Source organism: Epinephelus moara, chromosome 6 (assembly GCF_006386435.1).
Source record: "Epinephelus moara isolate mb chromosome 6, YSFRI_EMoa_1.0, whole genome shotgun sequence".
Lineage (NCBI taxonomy): Eukaryota > Metazoa > Chordata > Actinopteri > Perciformes > Serranidae > Epinephelus > Epinephelus moara.
Genome location: NC_065511.1, coordinates 42,538,372 through 42,562,095, shown reverse-complemented (window position 1 = coordinate 42,562,095; position 23,724 = coordinate 42,538,372). Strand labels below are relative to the sequence as shown.

Below are 23,724 nucleotides of genomic sequence, written 5' to 3'. Positions count from 1 at the left end.
GCAACAAGTGACATCTGTGACGTCTCGTGATATTTCAGAACGAGACTTCTGCTTAACGAGGATCAAGTTAAAGGTGAGGAAACACAACAATAACAATCTGAGACGCTCTGTGGCAAAAGAAAATACGTCTAATGGACAAACAGTGATGATGTTTAGTTGCTCCATGTGCCTCCATTACAGCTCGTTGTGTGGCTGCCAGCTGCTGCCTCCTCCCTCAGTACTGTTTCAATACTTGTGTTCACATCAGTCTCTTCGACCAGTTTACAGGGGAAATGGGATCCAGGTTAAAAAATGCCGGAGTTGTCCTTTAAGTTAATGATCTAAAACTTTTTTCTACACTCAACAGATTTATGTCTCTCAAATCTTGGTCACAAGTTTGTTATAATCTGTGTCAGTGAGCTCTTCTCCTTCCCCAAGATAATCCATCCACCTGACAGGTGTGTCTGATTAAGCAGCATCATCACTACACAGGTGTGTCTCTGGATGGTCACAATGAAAGGTCACTCTATCATGTGACGTGTGATCCATAGACACAGGTGTCACATGTTTTGAGGGAGCATGTCAGAGTGACACATTACGGTTGAGACTCACCCGATGGCAAAATGATTTAATGAATTTATCAAATAATATAAAGCTGACCAGGACGAGCAGCATTTCTGCCTTTTTGGAAACCAGGAAGTGAAACAGGAGTCTTGGTGATAAAGCTAACTCCTTTCACACCTGATAAAATGATGTTTTAGAACATGGCCGATATTTTCATTAAAAAAATACTTTAAAACAAACGTGATTATTACAGAACATGTTTACACCAATGTTAGTGGCACGTACTGTTAGCTTTAACCTAGCTTAGCTTTATTTTTACAGTCTATGCCACAAACCAATGGGTGAGGTCACGGTGGTTACGTCCATTATTTTTACAGTCTATGGCTCTGACACATTTTTTTATTGTTTGAAGTTGTGAATTCTGGTCAAGTTTAGACCTGTAAATATAAATCATTTAATAATGTGTCACCCAAGAAACTGACTTTGTGTGTTGAAAAGTTATATAAGAGGTTGTTTTTTTTTTGTAGGATATGATTGGTCCCAGTTCCAGGAATGGATTAAAAACAGAGTCGGCCTACTCTCCACCATTCAATGACAATCAACATGTCAGAAAATATAAATATATAATAAAGACATAGTGTAAGTCATTATGGGGATTACAATATGCAGTTAAAGGTTATTCCACCTCTTCACTTTGTATCAGCAGCTCACTGACTTTATTATGTTGACTGAAACTACTGCAAATAAACTAATTTATCTGATTCTGTCCGATAATGGAACTGAAGAGATTCTAATGAGCTCAGGGTGAAGAGGTCACGTAAACAATCAGCTGTTTGTTTCTGTTAATCAGCTGATTAAACCAGCAAAGGGACAAAAAGTGTCGGATAAAGAACATAGGGAATTTCGCCGCATCGTCTCGCGATAATGAGACTTTAAAGTGAGCTGCTTTATGTTAAATAAACAGGTGAGATCAGAGGTTTGTTTACCTGCAGCAGACACGACGGAGCACTTCCGTGTTTGAGCCCGTTTCCATGGAGACGGAAGCGAAAACACACACACACACACACACACACACACACACACACACACACACACACACACAGCAGTTGGCTGGTTCTCGTTATCTGTCAGCAGCCGGTGGACACACCCAACAGCTGATGATGGTTGCATTAATTTACACTTTGAAGCGTTCAAGCTCTGTTCAGTAAAAATGAGTACTACTGGGTGAATATAAATTATAACGTTCTCATGATGTGTTCAGTGTAATCTTGTAAAATGAAGTTCTTGGTGATAAACTTGAATAAATCAGCTGTTTGAAGGAGAAATGTGTTGAAGAAAAAAGATGATTTTCATGTGAAAGAAGCTCGTGTTACAGGTTGTTTTACAAATGTGTGTTATTGAAATTGTGCTCATTCAAAGGTGTGAAGTGTGATGAAGGACTGAGTAACTATAAAGCTGCTCATTCATTTTATAGTGAAGATTTCTGTTTATTATTTTAAATTTGAATTTCAGAATCACTGCATCCCTAGTTTAATCAGAAAGTTACTTTGTACATTTTTATTATTATTATCTCATACATTATTGTTGTTTATTTTCTTGTGAACAAGTTAATTTGTAATGATCTTTTATTGATTATTGATTTATATGATTATTACAACACATGAACAAGATGTTACTGAAAGCTCATTAACACATGGGGCGTCAGGGGAAGACTCACATAGGGCACCACATGTTAGGGCCGCACTGCACACACACAAATAAAGGTATGTGTCCCATATTTTCCTGGAGAAGTTAAACCTGTTTAATAATAAATTTGGATATTCATCACCTCTGGAAAAAACATAAACATCATTTTATCAGCCTAAAGCCAGAGATGATGTTCTCAGCTCCTTTAAAAAACCAACAGTCCAATAAAATAAATAATTAATCAATCAATTAAATAGTTTCCTTTGTTTTAAAATATTTTTCTGATCATTCCAGCTGTAATTAAATCACTTTTACTGTTAAACATTTAATATAAAACTTATTTCAGTATCCTTGACCTCAATATATGGAAAAATTTTACCTTCACAAATGTGAATTTAATAACGAAGCTGTTATTTTTTTAAGGACTGTGTTGCTGTTCAAAACATTAATATTTGTAAAATACTGTGGGCCAGTATCACCTCTTTATTTACCTTCCTGCTTTATAAAAGATATACTTTTTTATTTTTACATTTTTAATCATTTATCTGCTGTATTTTATTTGTTTCTGTCCCTGTTGTGTTTTACAGTTTCAACATTTGCTGCTGCTGTCACTGATGTTTCCTCCAGCAGGTGGAGACGTTTCCTCACTCCAGATTCTCCAGAGAGCCACAGAGACAGAGATTCACACAGCAGAGGCTCTGATTCAGGGAAAAGTCTGTGTTAGTTAAATCTGAGAGGAGGGAAACTCTGAGTTATTGTTTCAGGGTTAAATTTAATGAGATTTAATGAAATTTGATGAAAATTTCTGGGACAGGACATGAATCCTCTCCACCAGACTCCACGCACAAAACAAAATCATACAATACAGTACCAAAATACACTTAGCTAAATCACATTAGTTCATAATCACAAATCAGCTGTATAATCAGACAGAGCAGCCTTTGTTGACCAGAATCTATCCAGCCTGTGTTTAAAAGAGTTAACTGAAGAAGCCCGCACCACATCCTCTGGGAGCTCATTCCATGCCTTTAAAAATGTCTTTGAAAAAGTGTTTTCTCTTTTCAGAAAAACACCTTAGTGGGAATAATTTTAGGGAGCTCCCTCTTAACTCGTACCGACTATACCAAAAGTTTACAACAGGCTCAGCTGTGGTATCATATATTCCATGAACAAGCTTATAAACCTCGATCATGTCTCCGCTATGTCTCCTGTACACTAAAGTTGGTAGTTGCAGTTTTCTTAACCTCTCTTCATATGACAACTCTAATTTAGTAGCTCTCCTCTGAACCTTCTCAATCTTTTCTATACATTTTAATTTCTAAGGACACCAGACCGAGCTTGTAAATTCAAGATGTGATCTCACCAGGGATTTGTATAATGGCAAAAATATTTCCCTCCATAAATTTTGAAAGCTTCTTCTTATAATCGCCAGCATGGAGTTTGCCTTTTTAACTTTTTCTGAAATGTGTGTGGAATTCAAGTGAACTATCGACCACTGCACCTATATCCTTTTCCTCAACGACATGCTGGACCACCAGTTCTCCAATAGTATAATTCATTTTACTGTCGTTAGATTTCCCAGTGTGTAAATGTTTACACTTTTCTGAATTTAATTTCAATAACCACTCATCACACCAGTTCCTCATGCTATGGAGATCTTCTTGAAGATGTGCTGTGTCGGTGTCCTTAGTAATTATTATTAACATTTTAGTATCGTCCGCAAAAAGTTACACATCAGATTGTAACCTATCAGGAAGGCTAATGCCATTCTTTCTGACAGCTCCCATCCTTTACACTCTGAGTTCAATGCCATTCTTTCTGACAGCTCCCATCCTTTACACTCTGAGTTCCAGTTTCTGCCTTCCGGCCCCTGGCTCAGACTTCCTCGTATGAAAAGTAACAGGTACAAACACTCCTTCGTCCCTACAGCCATTTCCCTTTTGAATTCAGGACAGGGTAGGNACACTCTGAGTTCCAGTTTCTGCCTTCCGGCCCCTGGCTCAGACTTCCTCGTATGAAAAGTAACAGGTACAAACACTCCTTCATCCCTATAGCCATTTCCCTTTTGAATTCAGGAGAGGGTAGGAGGAGTCGTGCCTGATTGGTTGATATTCATGGGGCTTCTTACAGGCAGGCTGATTTTTGTTTTTGTCTCCATGTGGTGCTATTGATGTTGGCAGAAATTGATAATACGCACTGTTTGCACTTTCCCTATCTTGTATGGGCTATTTGAGTCGCTGCTACTGATGTTGTTTCAGCACACTGTATTATTCCCCCCTCTTAGACTTTTAATTGTATGTCTTGTACATTTTTTTATGTCTTTTTTACTTGCTGCAACATTAATTGCCCTATGGGGACACAAATAAAGCTGAATCTGAATATCTAGTAAATCATTTATATAAACAACAAACAATACAGGCCCCAACACAGATCCCTGTGGAACTCCAGAGGTCACTGGTTTCCAGACAGAAGTGGCACCATTTACCACCACCTGTTGTTTCCTATTACTTAAAAAGCCCTGTATCCAGTTTGTAACTCTGTCATCTATACGATAGGATTTTAGTTTTGACAGTAGTCTTTTATGGGGAATCCATATATATGCAATCAACAGACTGTCCTCTATCCAAAGCTGCAGACCACTTGTCAAACTCAATCATTTTAAGTTCTGATCTCAGCTTTTTTAAAGCTCATTTTAATTCATTAACTCCAACTGTATTTTATCATTCACACATATAGCTAAGGTACGACCTCGACTGAGCCAGCGAGACGCTGAGAAGCTTGTCGATGCTTTTGTTTCCAGTCGTCTTAACTACTGTAACACCCTGTACCCCGGCCTACCTAAAACTGCCACTGCTCTACTACAGACCGTTCAGAGTGCTGCTGCTGGCAGGGTTTTAACACAAACTAAAAACAGAGACCATTTCACTCCTGCTTTACGTAACCATCACTGGCTCCAAGTATCTTTTACTATTGATTTTAAAATCCCTCTACTGGTTTTTAAGACTCTTTCTGTCCCTCCATGAATCCTGAGATCCTGCAGCTGCTCTTTAACTGTTCCTGATGTCACGACAGAAACCTCTGGGAGGATTCTTTTAGCTGCTACGCCCCAAAAATATGAAGCACGCTGCCTTTAAATATCAGACCTGCTGCTCAGTGGACAGTTTTAAATGACAACTCTAAACAAATCTCTTTAATAAAGCCCATAACGAGCAGTTGTTTGTTTTAATATTCCTAATATCTGTTTTTTTTTTTATTGATTAAATTATTTATTCTTCTCATGTCTCCTTAAATGAGTGTTGTCTAACTGTATGGTTTCATCTCTTTGCTGTTTGTCTCTGATGCTGAATTGTAAAACACTTTGTGCTGCATTCTGTGCACGAAAGGAGCTGTATAAATAAAGTTCATCCATTCATTTGTTAAACCTGCTCTCTGACACAGACCCAAGGTCAGCTGAGCTGCTTCAGATAATGACTCTGATTAATTCCAGCTGTCTCTACAGTGGTAAAACCTCATTACTCCGGATACAAAGGAGGTCAGTGTTGTTAGCAGTAATTTTAGATCCTCAGTTAAAGTTTGATAGATGTGAGGAAGATCTAAAAAAACAGTGACGACAAACCTTAATTGTTTTTAATTAATAAGACACCATATACCCACACAGGCAGCCCAGTTATTCATACACACTCTGATTCTCTCAGTTCTCATATTCCATGACAGTTCGGGCTGAAGCATCACCGTCTACACTCACTGTACATCTTCATAAAATCAGGCGCTGACAGTGACGGACAAAAAGCCCGTCTGGTGGCATCACTGTCACATTTCAGAGCGAGACAACCATCTCAGCTCTGACAGCTTCATTAACTTTAGTTTCCTGAAATCAGTTTTCAGATGTACCAACAGTCCGGCTCCAGAGCCTCTTCACAGATTTATCCAAAGACGAGACACTAACAGAGTAACGAGGAGCAGCGTAAAGGCAGCTGTTAAATACCAGTGTTTTGTTGTTTTGTGATGTTTAAACTGCACATTCTTTAATTACACTGTAGGTCTACATGTAAAAACCCACCTAAGGACAAGAGTTGAAAATCAGCACTATGTTAGCGGCTCACCCTTATTCCTCTGTAAGGGCAGTGGCCTTGTGGGTAACCTGTGAGGGTGTGACGTGTACTTCAGTGTGTATGTGGAGGGAAGCAGCTCTCAGGGTGTCGTGGTGAAGACGCACGCAGCAAAGAGTGATGACAGTCAGCAGATTGAAGTGTCGAGATGAGCTCAGGGCTGTTTGACCTCATGAGACAGCCGTGTTTATTGTTTTGTGATGAAGACTGCAGTAAAGCCACTGTTGTTAACGGCACCTGAACGCCTTGCCATCCTTCCTTCTGCAGCCAAGCTAACATAACGTATATTAGCCAGCGTGGTACCAACTACAGTTTGGAGCCAGACAGTACAGTAGTGAGAGAGGTGACAGATTTTTTTGGATGGGATTTTTTTAAGTGGCGAAAATAGTTTGGCTGCCGTCCCCATCCACAGCCGTACACTGCTTCTGTGGCCGTACTCCTGCTGCTTCTCCAAACTGGGAGCGTGCTGAAAATGACAATACAATGTCTATAGATAAGTACCTCATGCAGCCCCACTGCAAAACATCTGAGCTGTCCCTTTAAAGCTGATGAATATCCTCAGATATGACAGTTAACAATGAACATTTCAGTTCAACATAACTTTAAAAATGTTCATTCTACTGTTGAGTAATTCTGATTTCAGAGATGAAGACTTGAAGTTGCATCACTTAGAGCTCTGTGTCCATTATAAAGCGGAAGTGTCCTTTCATCACAGATTACAAAACAACATTTATCAGACTCAGAGGGTGACGGACTGTCAGAAGAGGAATGTAGTTTATGGGGGAGGTGAGTTCTCAGATGTTGTTGGAGTCATGTGGGTTGTTTCTGGCGCTCTGCTCTCAGGAGCGAGGTCCTGTATCTGTGAACATGCTCAGGTTCCTCCTTCACATTCACATCATATCAGCATGGTAATAAAACATGGTGTTGATGTTTGTGAATGTGGAGCAGCGGACCATCAGCAGCAGCTGCTGAGTTCAGGAAATGAAGCGGCCTCCATGGAGAGGAGAGGCAGCCGTGACTCATACTTCCCATCATGCCCTCCAAACAAACACACTCCTCCTCTCTGCAGTGTGTAAGCCGCTGTGCTCAGAGTGAAGGAGTGCATTTATTTTTAACAAAGTCTCACCTGCAGCTTACGACTGTTTAATACTTAATTCAGTGAAACGTGTACGTCATCTGTCGCTCTATAAAACATCGAAAATAACAAATTGTTTCTTCAAACTGTTTATTTTTGCCCAAAGTTCACAGTGATATGAAACAGTAACTCCTCACAGTGCAAAAGAGCAACAAAATGTTTTCAATTATCAGTTCTTACTACATGAATAATTTAATGACATCAATTAACTTCCTGCTCATTTACTGATAAGTCAGGCCAGTACACAGATATTTTTGAAAACACATCTTTTCCTCTACATGTTGTCCGTCCCACACATCAGTGAGTCACTCTGATATTTCAGGTCAAAGATTTTTGAAAACACCTTCTGAGGTTCAGATTTTTATAAACTCCAGTTACTGTGTCTCCGTGTGTGTAAAACCCAGCGTTTTGGAAACGATGATGTCATCTCCTCAATTACACAAACACTCAGTTGTTACTCTGTGTAATAGGTGTGCTCCTGAAACAACAACACTAGACCACCAGTTTGTGTGTGTTTACCTCGTCATGCATCTAAATACAAGACACATTTGGTTTTCGCAGGAACATGGGCCACGTACAAGCAAGATATTGAATAAATAAGTATCAAATATTTATAAATAAATAAATTAGTAGCTACTTTTGTTTAACTATTGTTTGGTTTTTGAAAGTAAGCTTACTACACATCTTCAGATTCTTCTTTTGTGGTATTTTATGTGTCGTTGACGTAGCCTTTATCACCTTTTACAGCCCAGCAAGATTCGTATTTTGCATTCCAGTGCAGGCAGAGATATTTTGTCAATCGAAGGTCGTATGGCCACCCTCTGCCCATGTCTTGCATTTGTCTCTGCGACTACCTGAGTTATAAAATGATACCTTGCAACCCAAAATATTCGCCCTCGTCTGCTGAGGCTTTGTCGTCATCAGACAATAATCGATGGGTTCTGAAATTCTTACTAAAAACCTTTCATCAATTTTAGATGCAAGACATCAAATAAATTACATGGCCCTGTTTTTTGTAAAATTTTGAAAATTTCTGTTTTTTAAGTGTTTGTTTTGTTTTGTTTCACTTTTTAAGAGAAAATAATTACTGAACTTTTGGCAACATACTGTTGGCTATAAATTTAATTTTGCAATAGTCTAAATGTGCGGGTACTTGACTTTTTGAAAAGTGACAGCCCTGACATGCAGTGTATTGCACAAGTTTTTGGTAAAATTGATACAAATTTGTTTGTTTTTTTCTCCCTTTTTTTAAAAGTGGTTTTGTTTTTTTGTTTTTGTTTTTTGTCAGTATGCTGTTGGGGATAAATTTAAATTAATTTTGTAAAAGTCTAAATATGTCTGTACTTGACTTTTTGAAAGTGAGTGTATTACACACATTTCTACAATTTTGGATTTATCTTCATTCTGCTTTTTAAGTGTTTTTGTTTTGTTTTGTTTTGTTTTAAGAGAAAATAATTATAGAACTTACTGTCATTATGCTGTTGGGGATAAATTGAATTTTGTAAAAGCCTAAATGTGTTTGTATTTGACTTTTTGAAGAGTGACAGCCCTGACATGCATTAAACACAGTTTTTGTAAAACTGATACACATTCAGATTTTTCTCCAAATTAAATCAAACATTCGTGACAAAATGGCTCCTCTAACAGCCCTAACATACAGTGTATTCCACATTCAGATTTTCCTCTCTGGTTGGTGAAGTCTACATTTGTCCATATGTTTACAGCAGCTCTCAGTGCAGTTACCATTAGCAGACATGGAAATGACTCTCTTGGCTCTGCACATCAACACTGACTGTAAACTCACGAGGAGAGTTGGTGTTTGTTTCCATCAGCTGCTGGATGTCTGTTCACACTGCCATAATGTATGTTCTCATGACTCAGACTGAGAATAACACACTTATGCTTCTGTATGAGTTCATTAACTGGGACACTAAAAGAAAAATACATCTAAGCCTGTCGAGTACTGGACATTTGGACCTGTTTTTAGTATCAAGTCTTGAATGGTGGCTGTATAAAGTTAGGAATTTGAGGCTAAAGATGAACTGTTGAACAACTCCCAATACAGTTAGCTTGAATAAAAATAGTAGACACAGGTTATAAACTCATGTCATCTTCCTCTGCTAAACTCAAATACCCTACTGTCATTACATTTCATACATTTAAGGCATTTTTAAACAAAACTTGGAGCAAAAATTAAGATGTTTTGAGATTTTGTTAGAACAAGATTTGCATTACCTGATAAATCCACTTCAGTTTTCAGACGCTGGAGCTTTTTCCACCCGAAACATCATCAATTCTCGATGTTCTTCCTGTGTGGTTCAAACGTTAGTGATGGTAGATGCAGAATTATATAACAGCTACAATGATATTCATCTGTTGTAAAAGAGATATTCATTATACCTTTTGAAAAACCTCATATTCAGTATGAAGATAGAAATGTTACCAGATCAGATCCAGCAGCGGTCATGTGGCGTTCCACATGGATCGACCTTAGGACCCTTGTTCTTTCTAATATGTTAATAATAAACATTGGGAGTTTTTTACTATATATTGATGATTAAGCTTTGTGAGTTCAAAATGTGTCTTTGATATTAAAACCTACTATATTTAGTGAAGACTGAATCTATATGATTTAGAAATTAATTAGAAAAAGAGTTCAACCCAGATATTTTTTGTGTCATCTGCAGGAGAGCTACGATAAAAGGCCAAACCACAGGAACCTAATTTGGTTGGGTTATTTAAACATCACACATCAGAAAAACGTACATCAGGGTTAAACATCAAAATGTGTCTGGATATTCTGTAGTTGTAAAGATTAACATCTATAATTTTCTAAATATATTTTAATAGCTGCTCCACCTGAAATCAATTGTATGTCCATGTCCCAGGTTAACTGTGCTTTTTTTCAGATCTCATCTGGCATTAATTGCATTTCTAACAAAGTTGAAATTAGTGTGACACAGAAATGGTGCAATGAGCCTTTAATTTATAACATGCAACAAATCACAACTTGTAGTTTAAACACACTTTTAAAAAATGTAGAAAAACAACACAAGTCATGTGAGCTCTTTGTGATGTGACTTATAATACTGTGGACATCTTTTCTTCTAAAACATAGTAAATCGCTTCATTTCTCCATCCCACCCGCACAGACCTCGCCTTTTTAAATGTGGTTCCATTATCTTCTTCAGTTTTTGTTTTTCCTCACTGAATCCAAGTCGGCCCATTAGCTTGCAAACAGCAGGTTAATGGACCGATCTCAACAACAACAGAACATTAAGGCACTTTGGAAAAAAACCTAAACAATCTGAACTATCAGGGCGTCTGAGTCCACTGGGCTCTTCCTGCTTTACGGATCATACTGGTGTTTTTTTCATGTCATAGCTCAGAAGCTATTAGTGCTGATCCAGAACTGAGAATGGACATCTCACGAATCACAGACATTTCAGTCTCTCAATTCAATGCAGGATGCACACAATCTTCTGGATGACTTTTAAGGTGATAAAAATGAGGTGGAGTTAGACGCAAAGTAACAAAAAGACTTGACAGAGAAAGGTTCCTTTCATTGAGTCAATACAAACTTAGTTCAACAAAAGGATTCATTTCAATAAAATCACACATTCCTTACTCAATACCACCGACTACATAATGTTAAAGCAATGGACGAGACGTTCTTAAAGTGCTGAGAAAACACCATAAGACCATGTGATAGAATCAAAAGGTCCAACAAGCCAAAACATTGAAACCACTGACAGGTGAAGTGTAAAACATTGATCATCTCGTTATAATGTTCTGCTGGGAAACCTTTGGTCCTGGCATTCATATGGATGCCACCTGACGCACTCTACCCACCCAAAAACAGTTGATCAAGTACAATTCACGGTAATGGCATTCACCGGTGACAGTGGCCCACCAACAAGACAATGCACCATGCCACACTGCAAAAACGGCTCAGGAACGGCCTGAGGAACGTGACAAACACGTCATGGTGTCAACATGTCCTCCAAATTCCCCAGACTGCAATTTCATCAAGCATCTGTGGGACATGCAAATACCCCACCTCTCAACCGACAGGTCTCAAAGGATCCGCCACAAACGCCCCAGTGCCAGACACCACAGGACACCCCTTGACATGTCAGAGCCAAGTCCCATCCAAGGACGTTCCACTGTGGTTCAGGGGTACCTGTGGTTTAGGCACGTCCCACTAATGCTTGATCAGACTGGGATCTGGAGAATTTGGAGGCCAGGTCGATGTCTTGAGCTCTTTGTCACGTTCCTCCGGCCATTCCTGAGCAGTCTTTATGGTGTGACATGTTGCATTGTCTGCTGCGGGGGGTCACTACCATTTGAGAATGAGCTGCCATGAAAGGGTGTAATTGGTCTGCAACAGTGTTTGGGTGGGTGGTGCATATCGATTGGCATCCACACAAATGCCAGGACCAGAACAGTGCATTCTTAAAACATCATCAGTATTATTAACTTCACCTCTCTGGGATTTTAATGTTTCAGCTGATTGGTGTAGATGGAGCTTGAAGTCTGATGGGTTTTTTTGTCAACTTCTGTTGTCAAGGTCAAGATTTAACTCTGAAGCTCAACGTTAAGGGATTTATAAAGCGTCAAATAAAGTCCCTTCCAGTAACCTTTATAAAAATCCTGCAGAATCAAGAAAGAAAATTCTCTGCTGTCTTTGATTTTACAAGGTTTGTTCTTAACTTTAATGGAAGAGACCTTTCTCTGTCGGGGTTAATCACCTTTTTGTTACTTTATACCAATCTAAAAAAGTCTCTAAGCTGCCTGCCGTGAAATGTCCATACAAGATCATAATGTGATGGTCCTGGATCAGTACTCATTAGACACCAAACTACGAACCATTTACCAGCCTAATGTATCCCCCAGTGGACAAACAGCCTTAAATCAGGTCACTTTGCATCAGTGAGAAAAGATAGCATCGTTAAGCATCAGAAAATACAGACATGCCAAAATAAATAATGTAAACAGTCTGGTTTTGTCCAGCCTGGAGCCAGAGTGAATCTTTGATCAAAGTTAATGTGTTAAGAATCTTTTCAAAAAGGAGTAAAGACGATGACGATGATGATGAGATGTTGACAGTTACAGCTCAAAAGCCCCATTTCCACCAAACACTTAGAAAAATAGCAGCTTTGTGCATTTAGTCCTTCTCAGGCAAGCTCAGGGGTTTAGTGTTGCTGTAGCCCACAGGAAGTGAGGATTAGAATATATGACCTTCACATAATCCGCTCCAAATTAATCTATATTTTTAAAGTCATTACTAAAAGTGTGTGTCATATAAAAACTAAAGTGATGGTCAAAGTTGTCACAGTGAAATTTAAGGTGTGCTGATGGATTCACGTCATCAACTCATGCATTGAGTAACATTACAAGTTAACGTTCCACCTTAAAAGTTGCCGGCAGTCGGCCCAGTGAATGAAGTTATTTTTTTCTCTTTCATTTTATAGTTGTAGTTTACTGATGTATGAACAGAGGTTACATAAAACCAGAGTGACCGTCCTCTACTGACCAATCAGACTGCAGGGTTTCTAGCTCCACCTTTTAGTACCAGATATGTTTGTCAGGGACGGTAAGGAACGGGTCTGTTGGTACCATCCATCATGACCGAATTGAACTGTACCATACCGGACTGCTCAGTGGAAACGGGGCTAAAGTTTCCATCATCAGAGGAGCTGAAATCTTTTTCTTAAACACAAAGAGTCAAACTCTGACAGACAGATTCACTCTGGTTCCACACGAAACGTCCAGGCAGCAATATAAAACCCAGTGTTAGGGTGAAAAAAAAAAAAAAAGATGCACCAATAAAAAAAAATAAATCCTAATTTGATACCAAAACTGGATACTGAGCAGATACTGATGGAAAAACTTTATATATCAAAAGTTCAACAATAGAAATACAAAAAATCTTGAAGAAATCAAAGCACACCGACTAAATCTCAAAGATCTCAGTTATTTTTGTACAATGAAATTAATCAAATGCTTCAGGTCCTGATATTCATTAACATCAGATTTGATCATTTAATATGCTCAGCTAAAATGGTATCAGCAGTTTAAGAAGTTGTATCAGTGCATTAATAATGAAATAAAGCTTTAATATGTCAAACTGGTCCTGACCAAAAATAAAATACAGTACACTGAAGCAGCAAATACACAGCATATGTGAACATCTTGTTCCATCACAGAAAGTTAAAAACAATATCTGAAAGTGAAAAGCAGCAATGTTTAACTTTGTAGAAAAAAGCTTTTGAATACTTGTGACTATAACAGGGAGTTACAGTGGAGAGACCCCGACACACTGTGTGACTCTGGGCTGAGAGACGCGCTGACAGTTTGGCTGTTAATCTGAAATGATGCTCGTAAATCACACTGTGAGGCACGTCTGCCAACTTCAGCCATCAGTTAAGAAGTTTAGTACTGAGCATAGGACCCAAACGTCTTCATGGGTCCACTCAGTACCAAAACAAGACCAGATTCAGACCATGTCCAAATTACATTTAGTCAAATTTGGTTGCATCCTGTTGTATTGCCAGCAGACCCCTGTTTATACTCCAGTGTGATTAATTTCTAAAATGTCAACCTGATCAACCGATGCTCTGCTAATAAGCTAGCACGTCATGACATACAGAAAATCACGCTACCAAACTGTCTGACGACTAATGCATAGAGGCATTTTGGATTCAGCATCATAGATGGAAAACTTGTGAATACTGTAAGGGGCCGTACACAAGCCGTATTTTTTGTGCCCTCGAATTCATTGTTTTCAATGTAGACGTGCGGCAGGTGCACGCCAATGCCAGAGTGCACGCCTCCCGAGCGCCCTGTCACTTTCCACAGACAGCTGCAGACGTGTACTGGTCATGAGGATGTGAACACAGTTCCATTCACAGGGCGCCTACAGCTGACGGCAAGATAGATTTAAGACAATTTTTTGGCATAAAATACACTGCACACCTCATGTGCACTGTCCTGTATCGGTTTCAGCCATGCCACAAATCTTGGTTAAATGGCCAATTTTTGTTTAATGTGGACTTCCCCATGTTGTCCAGGGTACAGTGACAGCTAGCTAGCAGACAGTGCATCTTCTGATCTGAGTGTTGTTGGTTCGACTATTCTGATTTATGTGACATTAGAGCAGGAGACATTTGGTAGATTGAACCAATTATTTTGAGGTTTTACAATACATCAGAAAAAAAGAGGATCATAAAATCCTGCCTTCCACATCTTCACATTTTTAAGACGTTTGAAAGATTGATTTAAGACATTTTAATGCCAAGTAAGATCTTATTATACGACTAAAGACTTTTTAAGAATCTGCAGGAACCCTGATACATACTACAACTGAGGGTCTGTGTCGCTCTGGCGTTCCACTCCTATATTTCAGCTCTTTCTTGGCCTTTACATATCTATCTTGCAGATTTTTCCCCTTTCGGTGACGGGCATTTCCATCTCTCCCAAGCGTTTGCGTCATTTCTCACCGGGGGTTCAACCCCATTTGTCGGTCTTCGTATAAGACAAATTATATACCTGTGGGTGACGTAGGATGGCCTTGCACAACTCTCTTCAAAACAAGCATCCATTTTGTAATGTTCTTCTGCTGCTTGGCAAACCACCCGTGCACAAACTAACATTTGGACTAGTGTGTAAATTACTGGTTTGTAACTGAAGCATGAGCAGCTGGCATATACATTCAGACAGTCTGCACGGTAACAAATTTTGGGGTGCATATAGACGTCCACATTGGGGTCCATGTAGACCTTGTGGACGTCAGCAGATGACAACATTTATGTCACATGGACCACAGCTGATCCTGTGGACATGCAGGAAGCATAAATTTGCCTTGACATTCATCAAACAATCTGTAATGCTTCAACCAAGATTCCATCGTACGCATCTCACAGTGGGACACAAGGTGAAGCTGTCGGACTGTTGTCACACAGTGTGTGGGGGCTTTAAGGGATGCACCAGAAGTAAGTAAGTATTTAAGTCCATTATAATTTTGTTCAGTAAACCTAAACTTCTACGTGGTCATAGTCAAAGTGAAACATTCGATTTTAACCAGATTAGACATAAATCCTTCATTCTGTACTCGGAGCTGCTTCAGAGGAAACGTAAGGACACATTCAGTGCAAAGTCCGAAGCATCACACTAAGATTTTTGGCATCTGATTAACAGTAAGGCAGTAATCTGAGGATTAACGTCTCCGACTGAAAGCAGAGTTCAGTTTCACATCATCAAGAGTTTTGTAACAAGAAATGGCAGAAAAGTTTCCCACGAAATCACAGACCACTTCCTCTGTCTTCCAGCACCCAGGTTTAAATATGATTTTTAATTCTACAAACATTTCTCAGAGGCAGACCTGCTCCAGCTGCAGTCGTTATTTAATATGTTGAGTTAAACTTCAGTTTGCTGTTTTTCAGAACTTTCATTGGTTAGCTAACTGACTCTAAAGTCATAAGAAGAACTCTGGTTAACATTTAAATGAAAATGGCACTGATGTCTGTTTGTTTTAAGCTCTGCAAGCTAGCTAACGTGACTTAGATACGTGTTAAAATGAAAAGCTTATGACATAATTCCATCAAAAGAAAATGAGGTGAAGACGTTATCTGGCTAACAAGTAATAATGTGTTAATATTATTAACAATGGGGCCTAGTGAGGCTACAATCAGCTTGCTAGCTAAAGCACAAAATTCAAAACCAAAAATTATTTCAGTGTTTCAAAGTTGTTTTGATTCATTCCCCACAAAAATGCTGCTGTTGCTCTGTTAGCATTGATAGTTTTACTCTAGGCCACTAGCTTATCATTCCTCCCTATTAATCTTGCCCAGTTAATGAAGCTTTACCTTTAGCGTTGAGCAAAACTTTCGCGTAAACAAGTTAGCTGCTGTTGGCAAAAACATAATGGCAATACAGTTCAGAGAAAACTTATAAAAAGTTGCTTTAGCGGACAAGTAAGATTACTGACATTATCAATGATGGGACCAAGTTATGCTAGCATTAGCTTTGCTACATAATACTACAATATAAATTAGCTGATTGAGGTCTCTGTCGATGAGCGAACCTTTATTAGCAAGCTAACTGAAGAGAGCAAACAAGCTAACATTAGCTGCCTAGCTACTTTTTTGGTTTACAGATTAAAGTATGTTCATAACACACAGTATCTAAAACTTTCAAGTGATGAAAGTTGGCATCAAATGTCGTGTCAGATTCAAAGTCTTCTTGACTGTTGAATTCTTTGGTAATTTCAGATTTAAATCAAATTGTGCCGATTTTAGACAAAGGGTCTTTTCACACCTAAAGTCTGAATGAAGGTTCTTGTTTTTGTTAAGCTGAAAACACACTGGCGCGACGCGTCATGTGACCATGTCAAGTGCCGCCCCTAGCACACATTGGATGTGTTGCGTTGCAGCTCGTCAACAGACAACCACATAAAGTTATCACTACTTTTACTGACAGATCTGTACTTCCTCCACGTCTGCATTAGCTTAAAATCATGTGTGGACAGCCGCAAATCAAAATTGATTTCTCACCTGAAGAAAGAAGTATCTTTTTGACCACTGTCCTTATAACGACGAAACTGTGGGTCTTTTAGCGCAGAATATAGTTCTCTTTATACATCCATGGTGAGGAGAGGGGTTGAGCTGCCATAGGAGCAGAGAAAAAGAGCTGCTACAGGAGCTGGTCTGTACAAGCAGAGAGCGCACGGAAGAAAAAGGCATTTAATTTTGGGGGCGTCGAGGCTGGAAATAGAACAGTGGCGTGAAGTGCCACAGGGCAGGGTGTCAAGGAGCGCCGGCGTGTGTCTAGCCACCGTTGGGGTGTGGGGTTGTACATTGAAATAATAGAGGCGTATTTTTTGATGCGCAGCGGTCACCGCTGGTGTGTTTTGACCTTTACACTGTGTACGTACATTTGATGCAGTTGGTTCTGCTTGTTTCTCACATTCTCTGGTAATAATTTTAAAGTGTCATAACTTTTTCCAACTGACCCTTTATAAAGTCATCAGACCAGATGTCAGTTAAACATTTGGTCTCCTCCCCGTCTGCTTCCACTGCTCATTTTGGGGGGTTTTCTGTTCTGACAACAGCCTGCCAGAAGTTCCTGCAACTGGTCTGAAAGTCCAACCTATCCGAAAAATATTTTCACACTACAAACAACCCAAACCATGGCTCAGTTTGATCTGGACCAACATCACCTCTTTTCGTCCAACCAAGGTTCAGCCGTTATGTCCAGACTGCGTTCACACCTGTAATTTAGGTTCAGATGAAATTGCCAAGTCTGGAAATTCGGACCTAATGAGGCCCAAAACATCTACCATTTCAGAACTCTGGCTCCTTTTTGGTCAAGTTAAAGTTTTGTTGATCAGTTTCTCAAACAGCCGAATCAAAAAAGTTTGTAACAAAGCTCCAGAGCTTGTATTTAAAAGTCAAATGATTTTCTCAAGCCACTGAACGCAGCTAACCTAACATGGTTAGAATATACTTCTCTAGTTTGCAGCAGTGTCACTTTACCAAATCACCATCAGAAATGTCTGTGGAACTAAAAACCAAACTGTTTGCCATTAGTGAACTAATCAGAGGACTTCAGTTTAATGGCACAGGAACTGTGATTGGTCAGAAAACGACGAGCTGGGGGCCATATGGTGTGAGAATCTGAGTGAACAGATTAATAAAGAGTTTACAATCACTAAATGAAAGCACAGGTGAATTTTCACAGTCAGCTAAATAGTTAAAACACTACAACATGCGAGGATGACGAACAGACCAGGAGAGGTATTTTAAGACATTTTGTGCTTTAACAGTCAGAGAGAATTGTACAAACGCTTCGTGACTTCTGATTGTTTTCGATTAAATGCATCAAACCGAATATTTGTAGTTTTTTCACTATTTTTCTGACAGCAGTTTTTGTGCTTTCATTCAGACGCTGTGACAGTTAAATGCTGCGTTACTTTAAAGCCTTTTCAAAACTATTATAGTTATTATATCCTTTTAATCTGGATGTTCCAGTGTTCCATTTTATCTGCACATACAGTTTATTAATCCATGCATATGTTTGCTTTTTTTATCTCTACATACAAGGTCTTGATTCATATTTAAATGAATCAGTAAATGCATGTGCACCTTTTGTTATTTTGTACGTCTCTTTTATAAATTCAGGTCTGCGTTTTATGTCTTCACTCTCTGCGGGTTAATAATATACGTTTATTTATTACTGCATGTAATTTGTAGGCATGTTTTTTCATCAGCATCATGTTTTATTCATCATATCTGTGTAAACATTTTATTAATCTACACACACATTTTATTAGTCTGTGTGTATTTACATTTTAGCACACCCCGGTCCCCGTCCCTGCCTGCTGCACATGTAGACTGGAGGGGAATTTGCCTATCCAGTCTGCATGTGTTTTCTGGACTTGGAGAAGGCTTACGACCGCGTCCCACGGAAAGTCTTGTGGGGGTTACTGCAGGATTACACGGGACTGGGGTCGCTGCTATGAGCGAACCGGTCCCTGTACGACCAAAGTGAGAGTTGTGTCCGTATACTTGGCACAAAGTCAAACACATTCTCGGTGGGTGTCGGCCTCCACCAGGGTTGTCCATTGTTACCGATCCGGTTTGTGATATTCATGGACAGGATCTCGAGGCGCAGCCGGGGGGAAGAAGGGGTCCGGTTTGGTGACCTCAGAATTGCATCTCTGCTTTTTGCAGATGATGTGGTTCTGTTGGCTTCATCACACCGTGACCTCCAGCATGCACTGGGGTGATTTGCAGCAGAGTGTGAAGCAGTCGGGATGAGAGTCAGCGCCTCCAAGTCTGAGACCATGGTTTTCTGCCCGAAATCGGTGGATTGACCCCTCTGGGTTGGGAGAGAGTTACTGCCTCAAGCGAAGGAGTACAAGTATCTCAAGCTCTTGTTCACAAGTGAGGGTACAATGGTGCATGAGATGGATCACCGGTTTGGTGCGGCATCTGCTGGACCGTCGTGGTGAAGAGGGAGCTGAGCCAGAAGGCAAAGCGTTCGATTTACTGGTCCATCTACGCCCCAACCCTCACCTATGGTCATGAGCTCTGGGTAGTGACTGAAAGAATGAGGTCACAGATACAAGCAGCCGAAATGAGTTTCCTCTGTAGGGTGTCTGGGCTCAGCCTTAGAGATAGGGGGAGGAGTCAGACATCCAGAAGGAGCTCGGAGTAGAGCCGCTGCTCCTTCATGTCAAGGGTCAGCTGAGGTGTTTCTTGCATCTGGTCAGGATCGTCCTGGGTGCCTCCTGTCAGAGATTAGCTGGAGGGATTACATATCTCATCTGGTATGGGAGCACCTCAGGGTCCTCCAGGAGGAGCTGGAAAGTGTTGCAGGGGAGAGGGATGCCCCTGCGACCCGGCTTCGGATAAGCGGTTGAAAATGGATTTGTTTTATAAATCCTTGCTCACGTGTATAAATCTGTTTGTAGGTTATATTAATCAATACATAACTTTATTTAATAAATGTGTACGTTTTATAATCCATGCATAAATGTTTCTAATCTGTTCGTATAATCCACGTGTACAAATACATCTGTACTTACAATCTATATAAAACCCATGTGCACATTTTTCTTCATTATATGTTTTATCAACCCTTTGTTAACATGTTATCACATTTTTTTTCAATAAGTGTGTAAAGTTTATTAATCTGTTGTGGTTTTCTGCACCATATGACCCCCTGACGGCTCTGTACAAATTTATGATCACTTTTTAGTCTAATATGAACACTGCTCTCTTTCATGGCGTCATTTAAAACTGTTACTGATGTGCTTTCTGAAAATTTAGATTGAATTTGAATTGAAATGAGGAACAGCTTGTTTTCTTTAAAGCACCGAGGACAGTCACACAGGTCCCGTCTGTGAGGAGAAACTGGACAGCACGCTGTAATGAAACTGTAATAAGTGCTGTCCTTTGATACTGAACTCATGGCTGCTATAGGGGAACAGCAGATTGATTTCCACAGTCTGACTGTGGGATGTTAATGTGATGCTTCATGGGAGTTACTGCTGCACCCAGATAAACAAGATTTAGTTCACTGGATGGTAATCGTACCACTGATGTCTCCAATCAATGGCACGCTTTATTTTTAACACAGCAGTGAAATCACATTTGAAGGATACAGCTGGTGTTGTTTCATATTTTTCTTCTTGTCAACAAACAACAACAAACAGGAGGAAATAGTGCATTTGTTGGGGACTATTTTCAGCGGCGGATTAATCCACACTGGGTGCTATAGTGAGTATTCCAGGCGTACGTCTTAGCAGATCAATTTATTGTTGTTCTGCATGTGGGATTTGTTGACAACAACAAAAATATGATCACCAGTTTATCTTTTAATTACAGAGATGCAGCACTTTTTACTAGTTCTTGTGTTTGTTTGCGTTGTTAGCATGCTAATGTTTCCTTTTGTTTCAATTCATATAATTTTTTTAGCATGCTATTGTTTTTTAGCACACATTAGCCCCTGAGTAATGTTTTAGCATGCTAAAAAAGTCATTAGCATGCAAGTTATTTTCTGTAGCTTCTCAGCTTGTTAACGTTTGTCAGCACACTAGAATGATAGAATACTTTAGTATGCTAGCAAACATTAGCATAGCAGGCTAACAGGGCTAAACTGTGCATTATGTCACTGCTGGGCGGTTAAAAAAAGTTATTTTTAAAGAGTTTAATACATCTGTGATCCAGTCTGGGTTTTACTGAGCTCAAGGAAAGTAGGATGTAAAAAAGCTGGAATGGATGAGACGTGATCACAAATCGAGCAAATCAACCAGGAACTGTGAACCACAGAGGAAGAACAACAGAAGAGACGACTCATGACTGCGGCTGCACTCTGACTAATGAGATTGTAGCGGGGCTGGATTGATTTATGGCACACAACAGGAAGAGAGCGCTGTTCTTGTAGAGCTAACACTGCTTCAACTTTTCTATAAAGCTTCTCTAAATCCTCACCAGCAGACGGTGGAGGGAGGGAAAACTAAAAGCCAACATGTCTACCACTCCAAGGAGGGAAAGTCAGGGTGGGAAACAGCAGGGATGATGGGAAATGTCGTCATGACAACAGTACCAGGTGAAGGATTAGTTGCACTGCGGTGTCATTCGTTGATTCTACGAGTACACTGATGATTAAAATGTGACTGAGCACCTTTAACATGAAAACGTGACTTCAGAAGGTAAATAAATGTTTTTGTTCTGGAGTAATACTGTAACTACTTCCTGTCAGAGCTTTACTGTGATGGTCAGGGACATTTACGTTTCAGGCTGTTGGAAACGACGGCTGGTCCTGGATCAGCTGCTCCGTTACTTCTTTGTATGAACTATCATCCAATCAGGTTAATTATCCAGGTGGTTGCTAGGCAGGAAATCAACCAGGACACAGCAAACTGCCTCCACATCCACCTGGGTCCTTCATCATAGGTCACTCACTACACTGCTGCACCTGCAGGGAGGGAAGGAAGGAAGGAAGGAAGGAAGGAAGGAAGGAAGGAAGGAAGGAAGGAAGAATCATGGAAGAAAGAAGGAATGATGGAGGGAAGGATGAATGTAAGAAGGGAGGAAAGGAAGGAGAAAAGGATGGACGGAGGGAAGCAAGGAAGAATGGAAGACAGGATGGCAAAAGGAAGGAAGGGTGGATAAAAGGATGGGAAAAAGGATGTGTGGAAGAAAGAAGGGAAGGGAAGATAAAGGAAGTAAGAATCATGGAAGGAAGGATGGATGGATGGATGGATGGATGGAGGACAGAATGGAAGGAAGGAAGGAAGGAAGGAAGGAAGGAAGGAAGGAAGGAAGGAAGGAAGGAGACAAGGATGAATGAAGGTAGGCAAGGATGAAAGAAAGGAAGAATGAAAGACAGGATGGAAGAGAGGACAAAAGAAAGGAAGGATGGATGAAGGGATGGGTGGAGGGAAGAAAAAAAGGAGGATGAAGAATGTGAGACTCATGAAAGGAATGAAGGAAAGAAAAACAATGAAAGGAGGAGTGATGGAAGGACAGATGTAGGGAGGAAAGAAAGGAAGGGAGAATATAGGAAAGATGGAAGGAGGGAGGGAAGGAAGGATGAAGAAAGAAGACGGATGGATGGAGGGAAGCAAAAATGGAAGATGGGATGAAGGAAAGAAGGAAGGATGAAGGAAGAACAGATGGAAGAAAGAATGGAGGACAGGATGGAAGGAAGGAGACAAGGATGGAAGAAAGGAAGAATGGAAGATAGGAAGGGTGGATGATGGATGGATGGATGGATGGATGGATGGATGGAAAAAATGAGGGGAAGGGATGAAGGTTGGTAAGAAGGAAGATTAAAGAAAGTAAAACAGGAAGGATAGAAGAAAAAAAGGGAGCATTAATGGTGGGAAGGAAAGAAGGAAACAAAAGAAGGATAGAAGCAAGGCAGACAGGATGGAGGGAGGCAAGGGTGGAAGGAAGGAAAACAGGATGTATGGAAAACAGGGCAAAGCAAGGATGGAAAAAAAGAAGGAAGCGACGATGAATGGAAGGAAATTAGCCAAAAGCAAAGGATGGTAGATATGAAGGAAGGAAGGAAGGAAGGGTACAGAGTAGTGAGGAATAGAGGGAGGGAACATGGCAAGGGTAATAGAAATGAAGTGAAAAGATGGAGGAGAGAAGCAGACAGAGAGATGAGACTGTGACCGCAGTAAAAATAATTTGATCATGTGAATCCGTCTCACATGTCTCTGATCATCACCAAGAGATTCTGTCTGAAACAGTCGGTTCAGTGTTTGTAAGAATTTCTGCTCTTCAGTTCCCCGTCGACCTCGAGCACGACAGCATTCCTCACTGAATCCAGCCTGAATATTAAACATATTAAATCATAAAATCAGGTGCAGGATGGGACGTACCAGTTGGATGGGAGCCGCAGGTCACACTGTAAGACGTCCACAGACTAACGGCCATCAGGAACGTGGCTATGAACCCAAACACCTGCAAACACACACAAGTTAACATGAACACACGTCACATGTTGATCCAACGCATCAGGTTATTTTACAGAGACCAAAGTTACCAAAGGTCTTTATGTTTCTCTGTGAAATGATCTTACTATATAATGATGAAAACTCTGTGTGTGTGTGTGTGTGTGTGTGTGTGTGTGTGTGTGTGTGTGTGTGTGTGTGTTCCACGTTTTTCTCCTCACTGACTTGGTCAATCCATGTGAAATTTGGCACAGTGGTAGAGGGTCATGGGAGGATGC

At 40.1% G+C, this 23,724-nt stretch overlaps 2 protein-coding genes across 3 annotated transcripts in view; both read right to left on the bottom strand.

The window, feature by feature from the left end:
- nek11 (NIMA-related kinase 11) overlaps positions 1-1,674 on the bottom strand; it is a 110,116-nt gene extending 108,442 nt beyond the window's left edge. For both annotated transcript variants that reach the window (XM_050046342.1, XM_050046343.1), the window contains exon 1: positions 1,530-1,674. The gene's annotated coding sequence lies outside the window, so the exon portion shown is untranslated. The remainder of the gene's footprint in view (positions 1-1,529) is intronic.
- Positions 1,675-10,437: 8,763 nt separating this feature from the next.
- Positions 10,438-23,724, bottom strand: part of cmtm7 (CKLF-like MARVEL transmembrane domain containing 7) — a 23,212-nt gene continuing 9,925 nt past the window's right edge. The window contains exons 4-5 of the mRNA XM_050046381.1: positions 23,375-23,456; positions 10,438-21,957 (exon numbers count right to left, since the gene is read on the bottom strand). Coding sequence (XP_049902338.1) covers positions 21,944-21,957; positions 23,375-23,456 — 96 coding nt within the window. The 3' untranslated portion in view covers positions 10,438-21,943. The remainder of the gene's footprint in view (positions 21,958-23,374; positions 23,457-23,724) is intronic.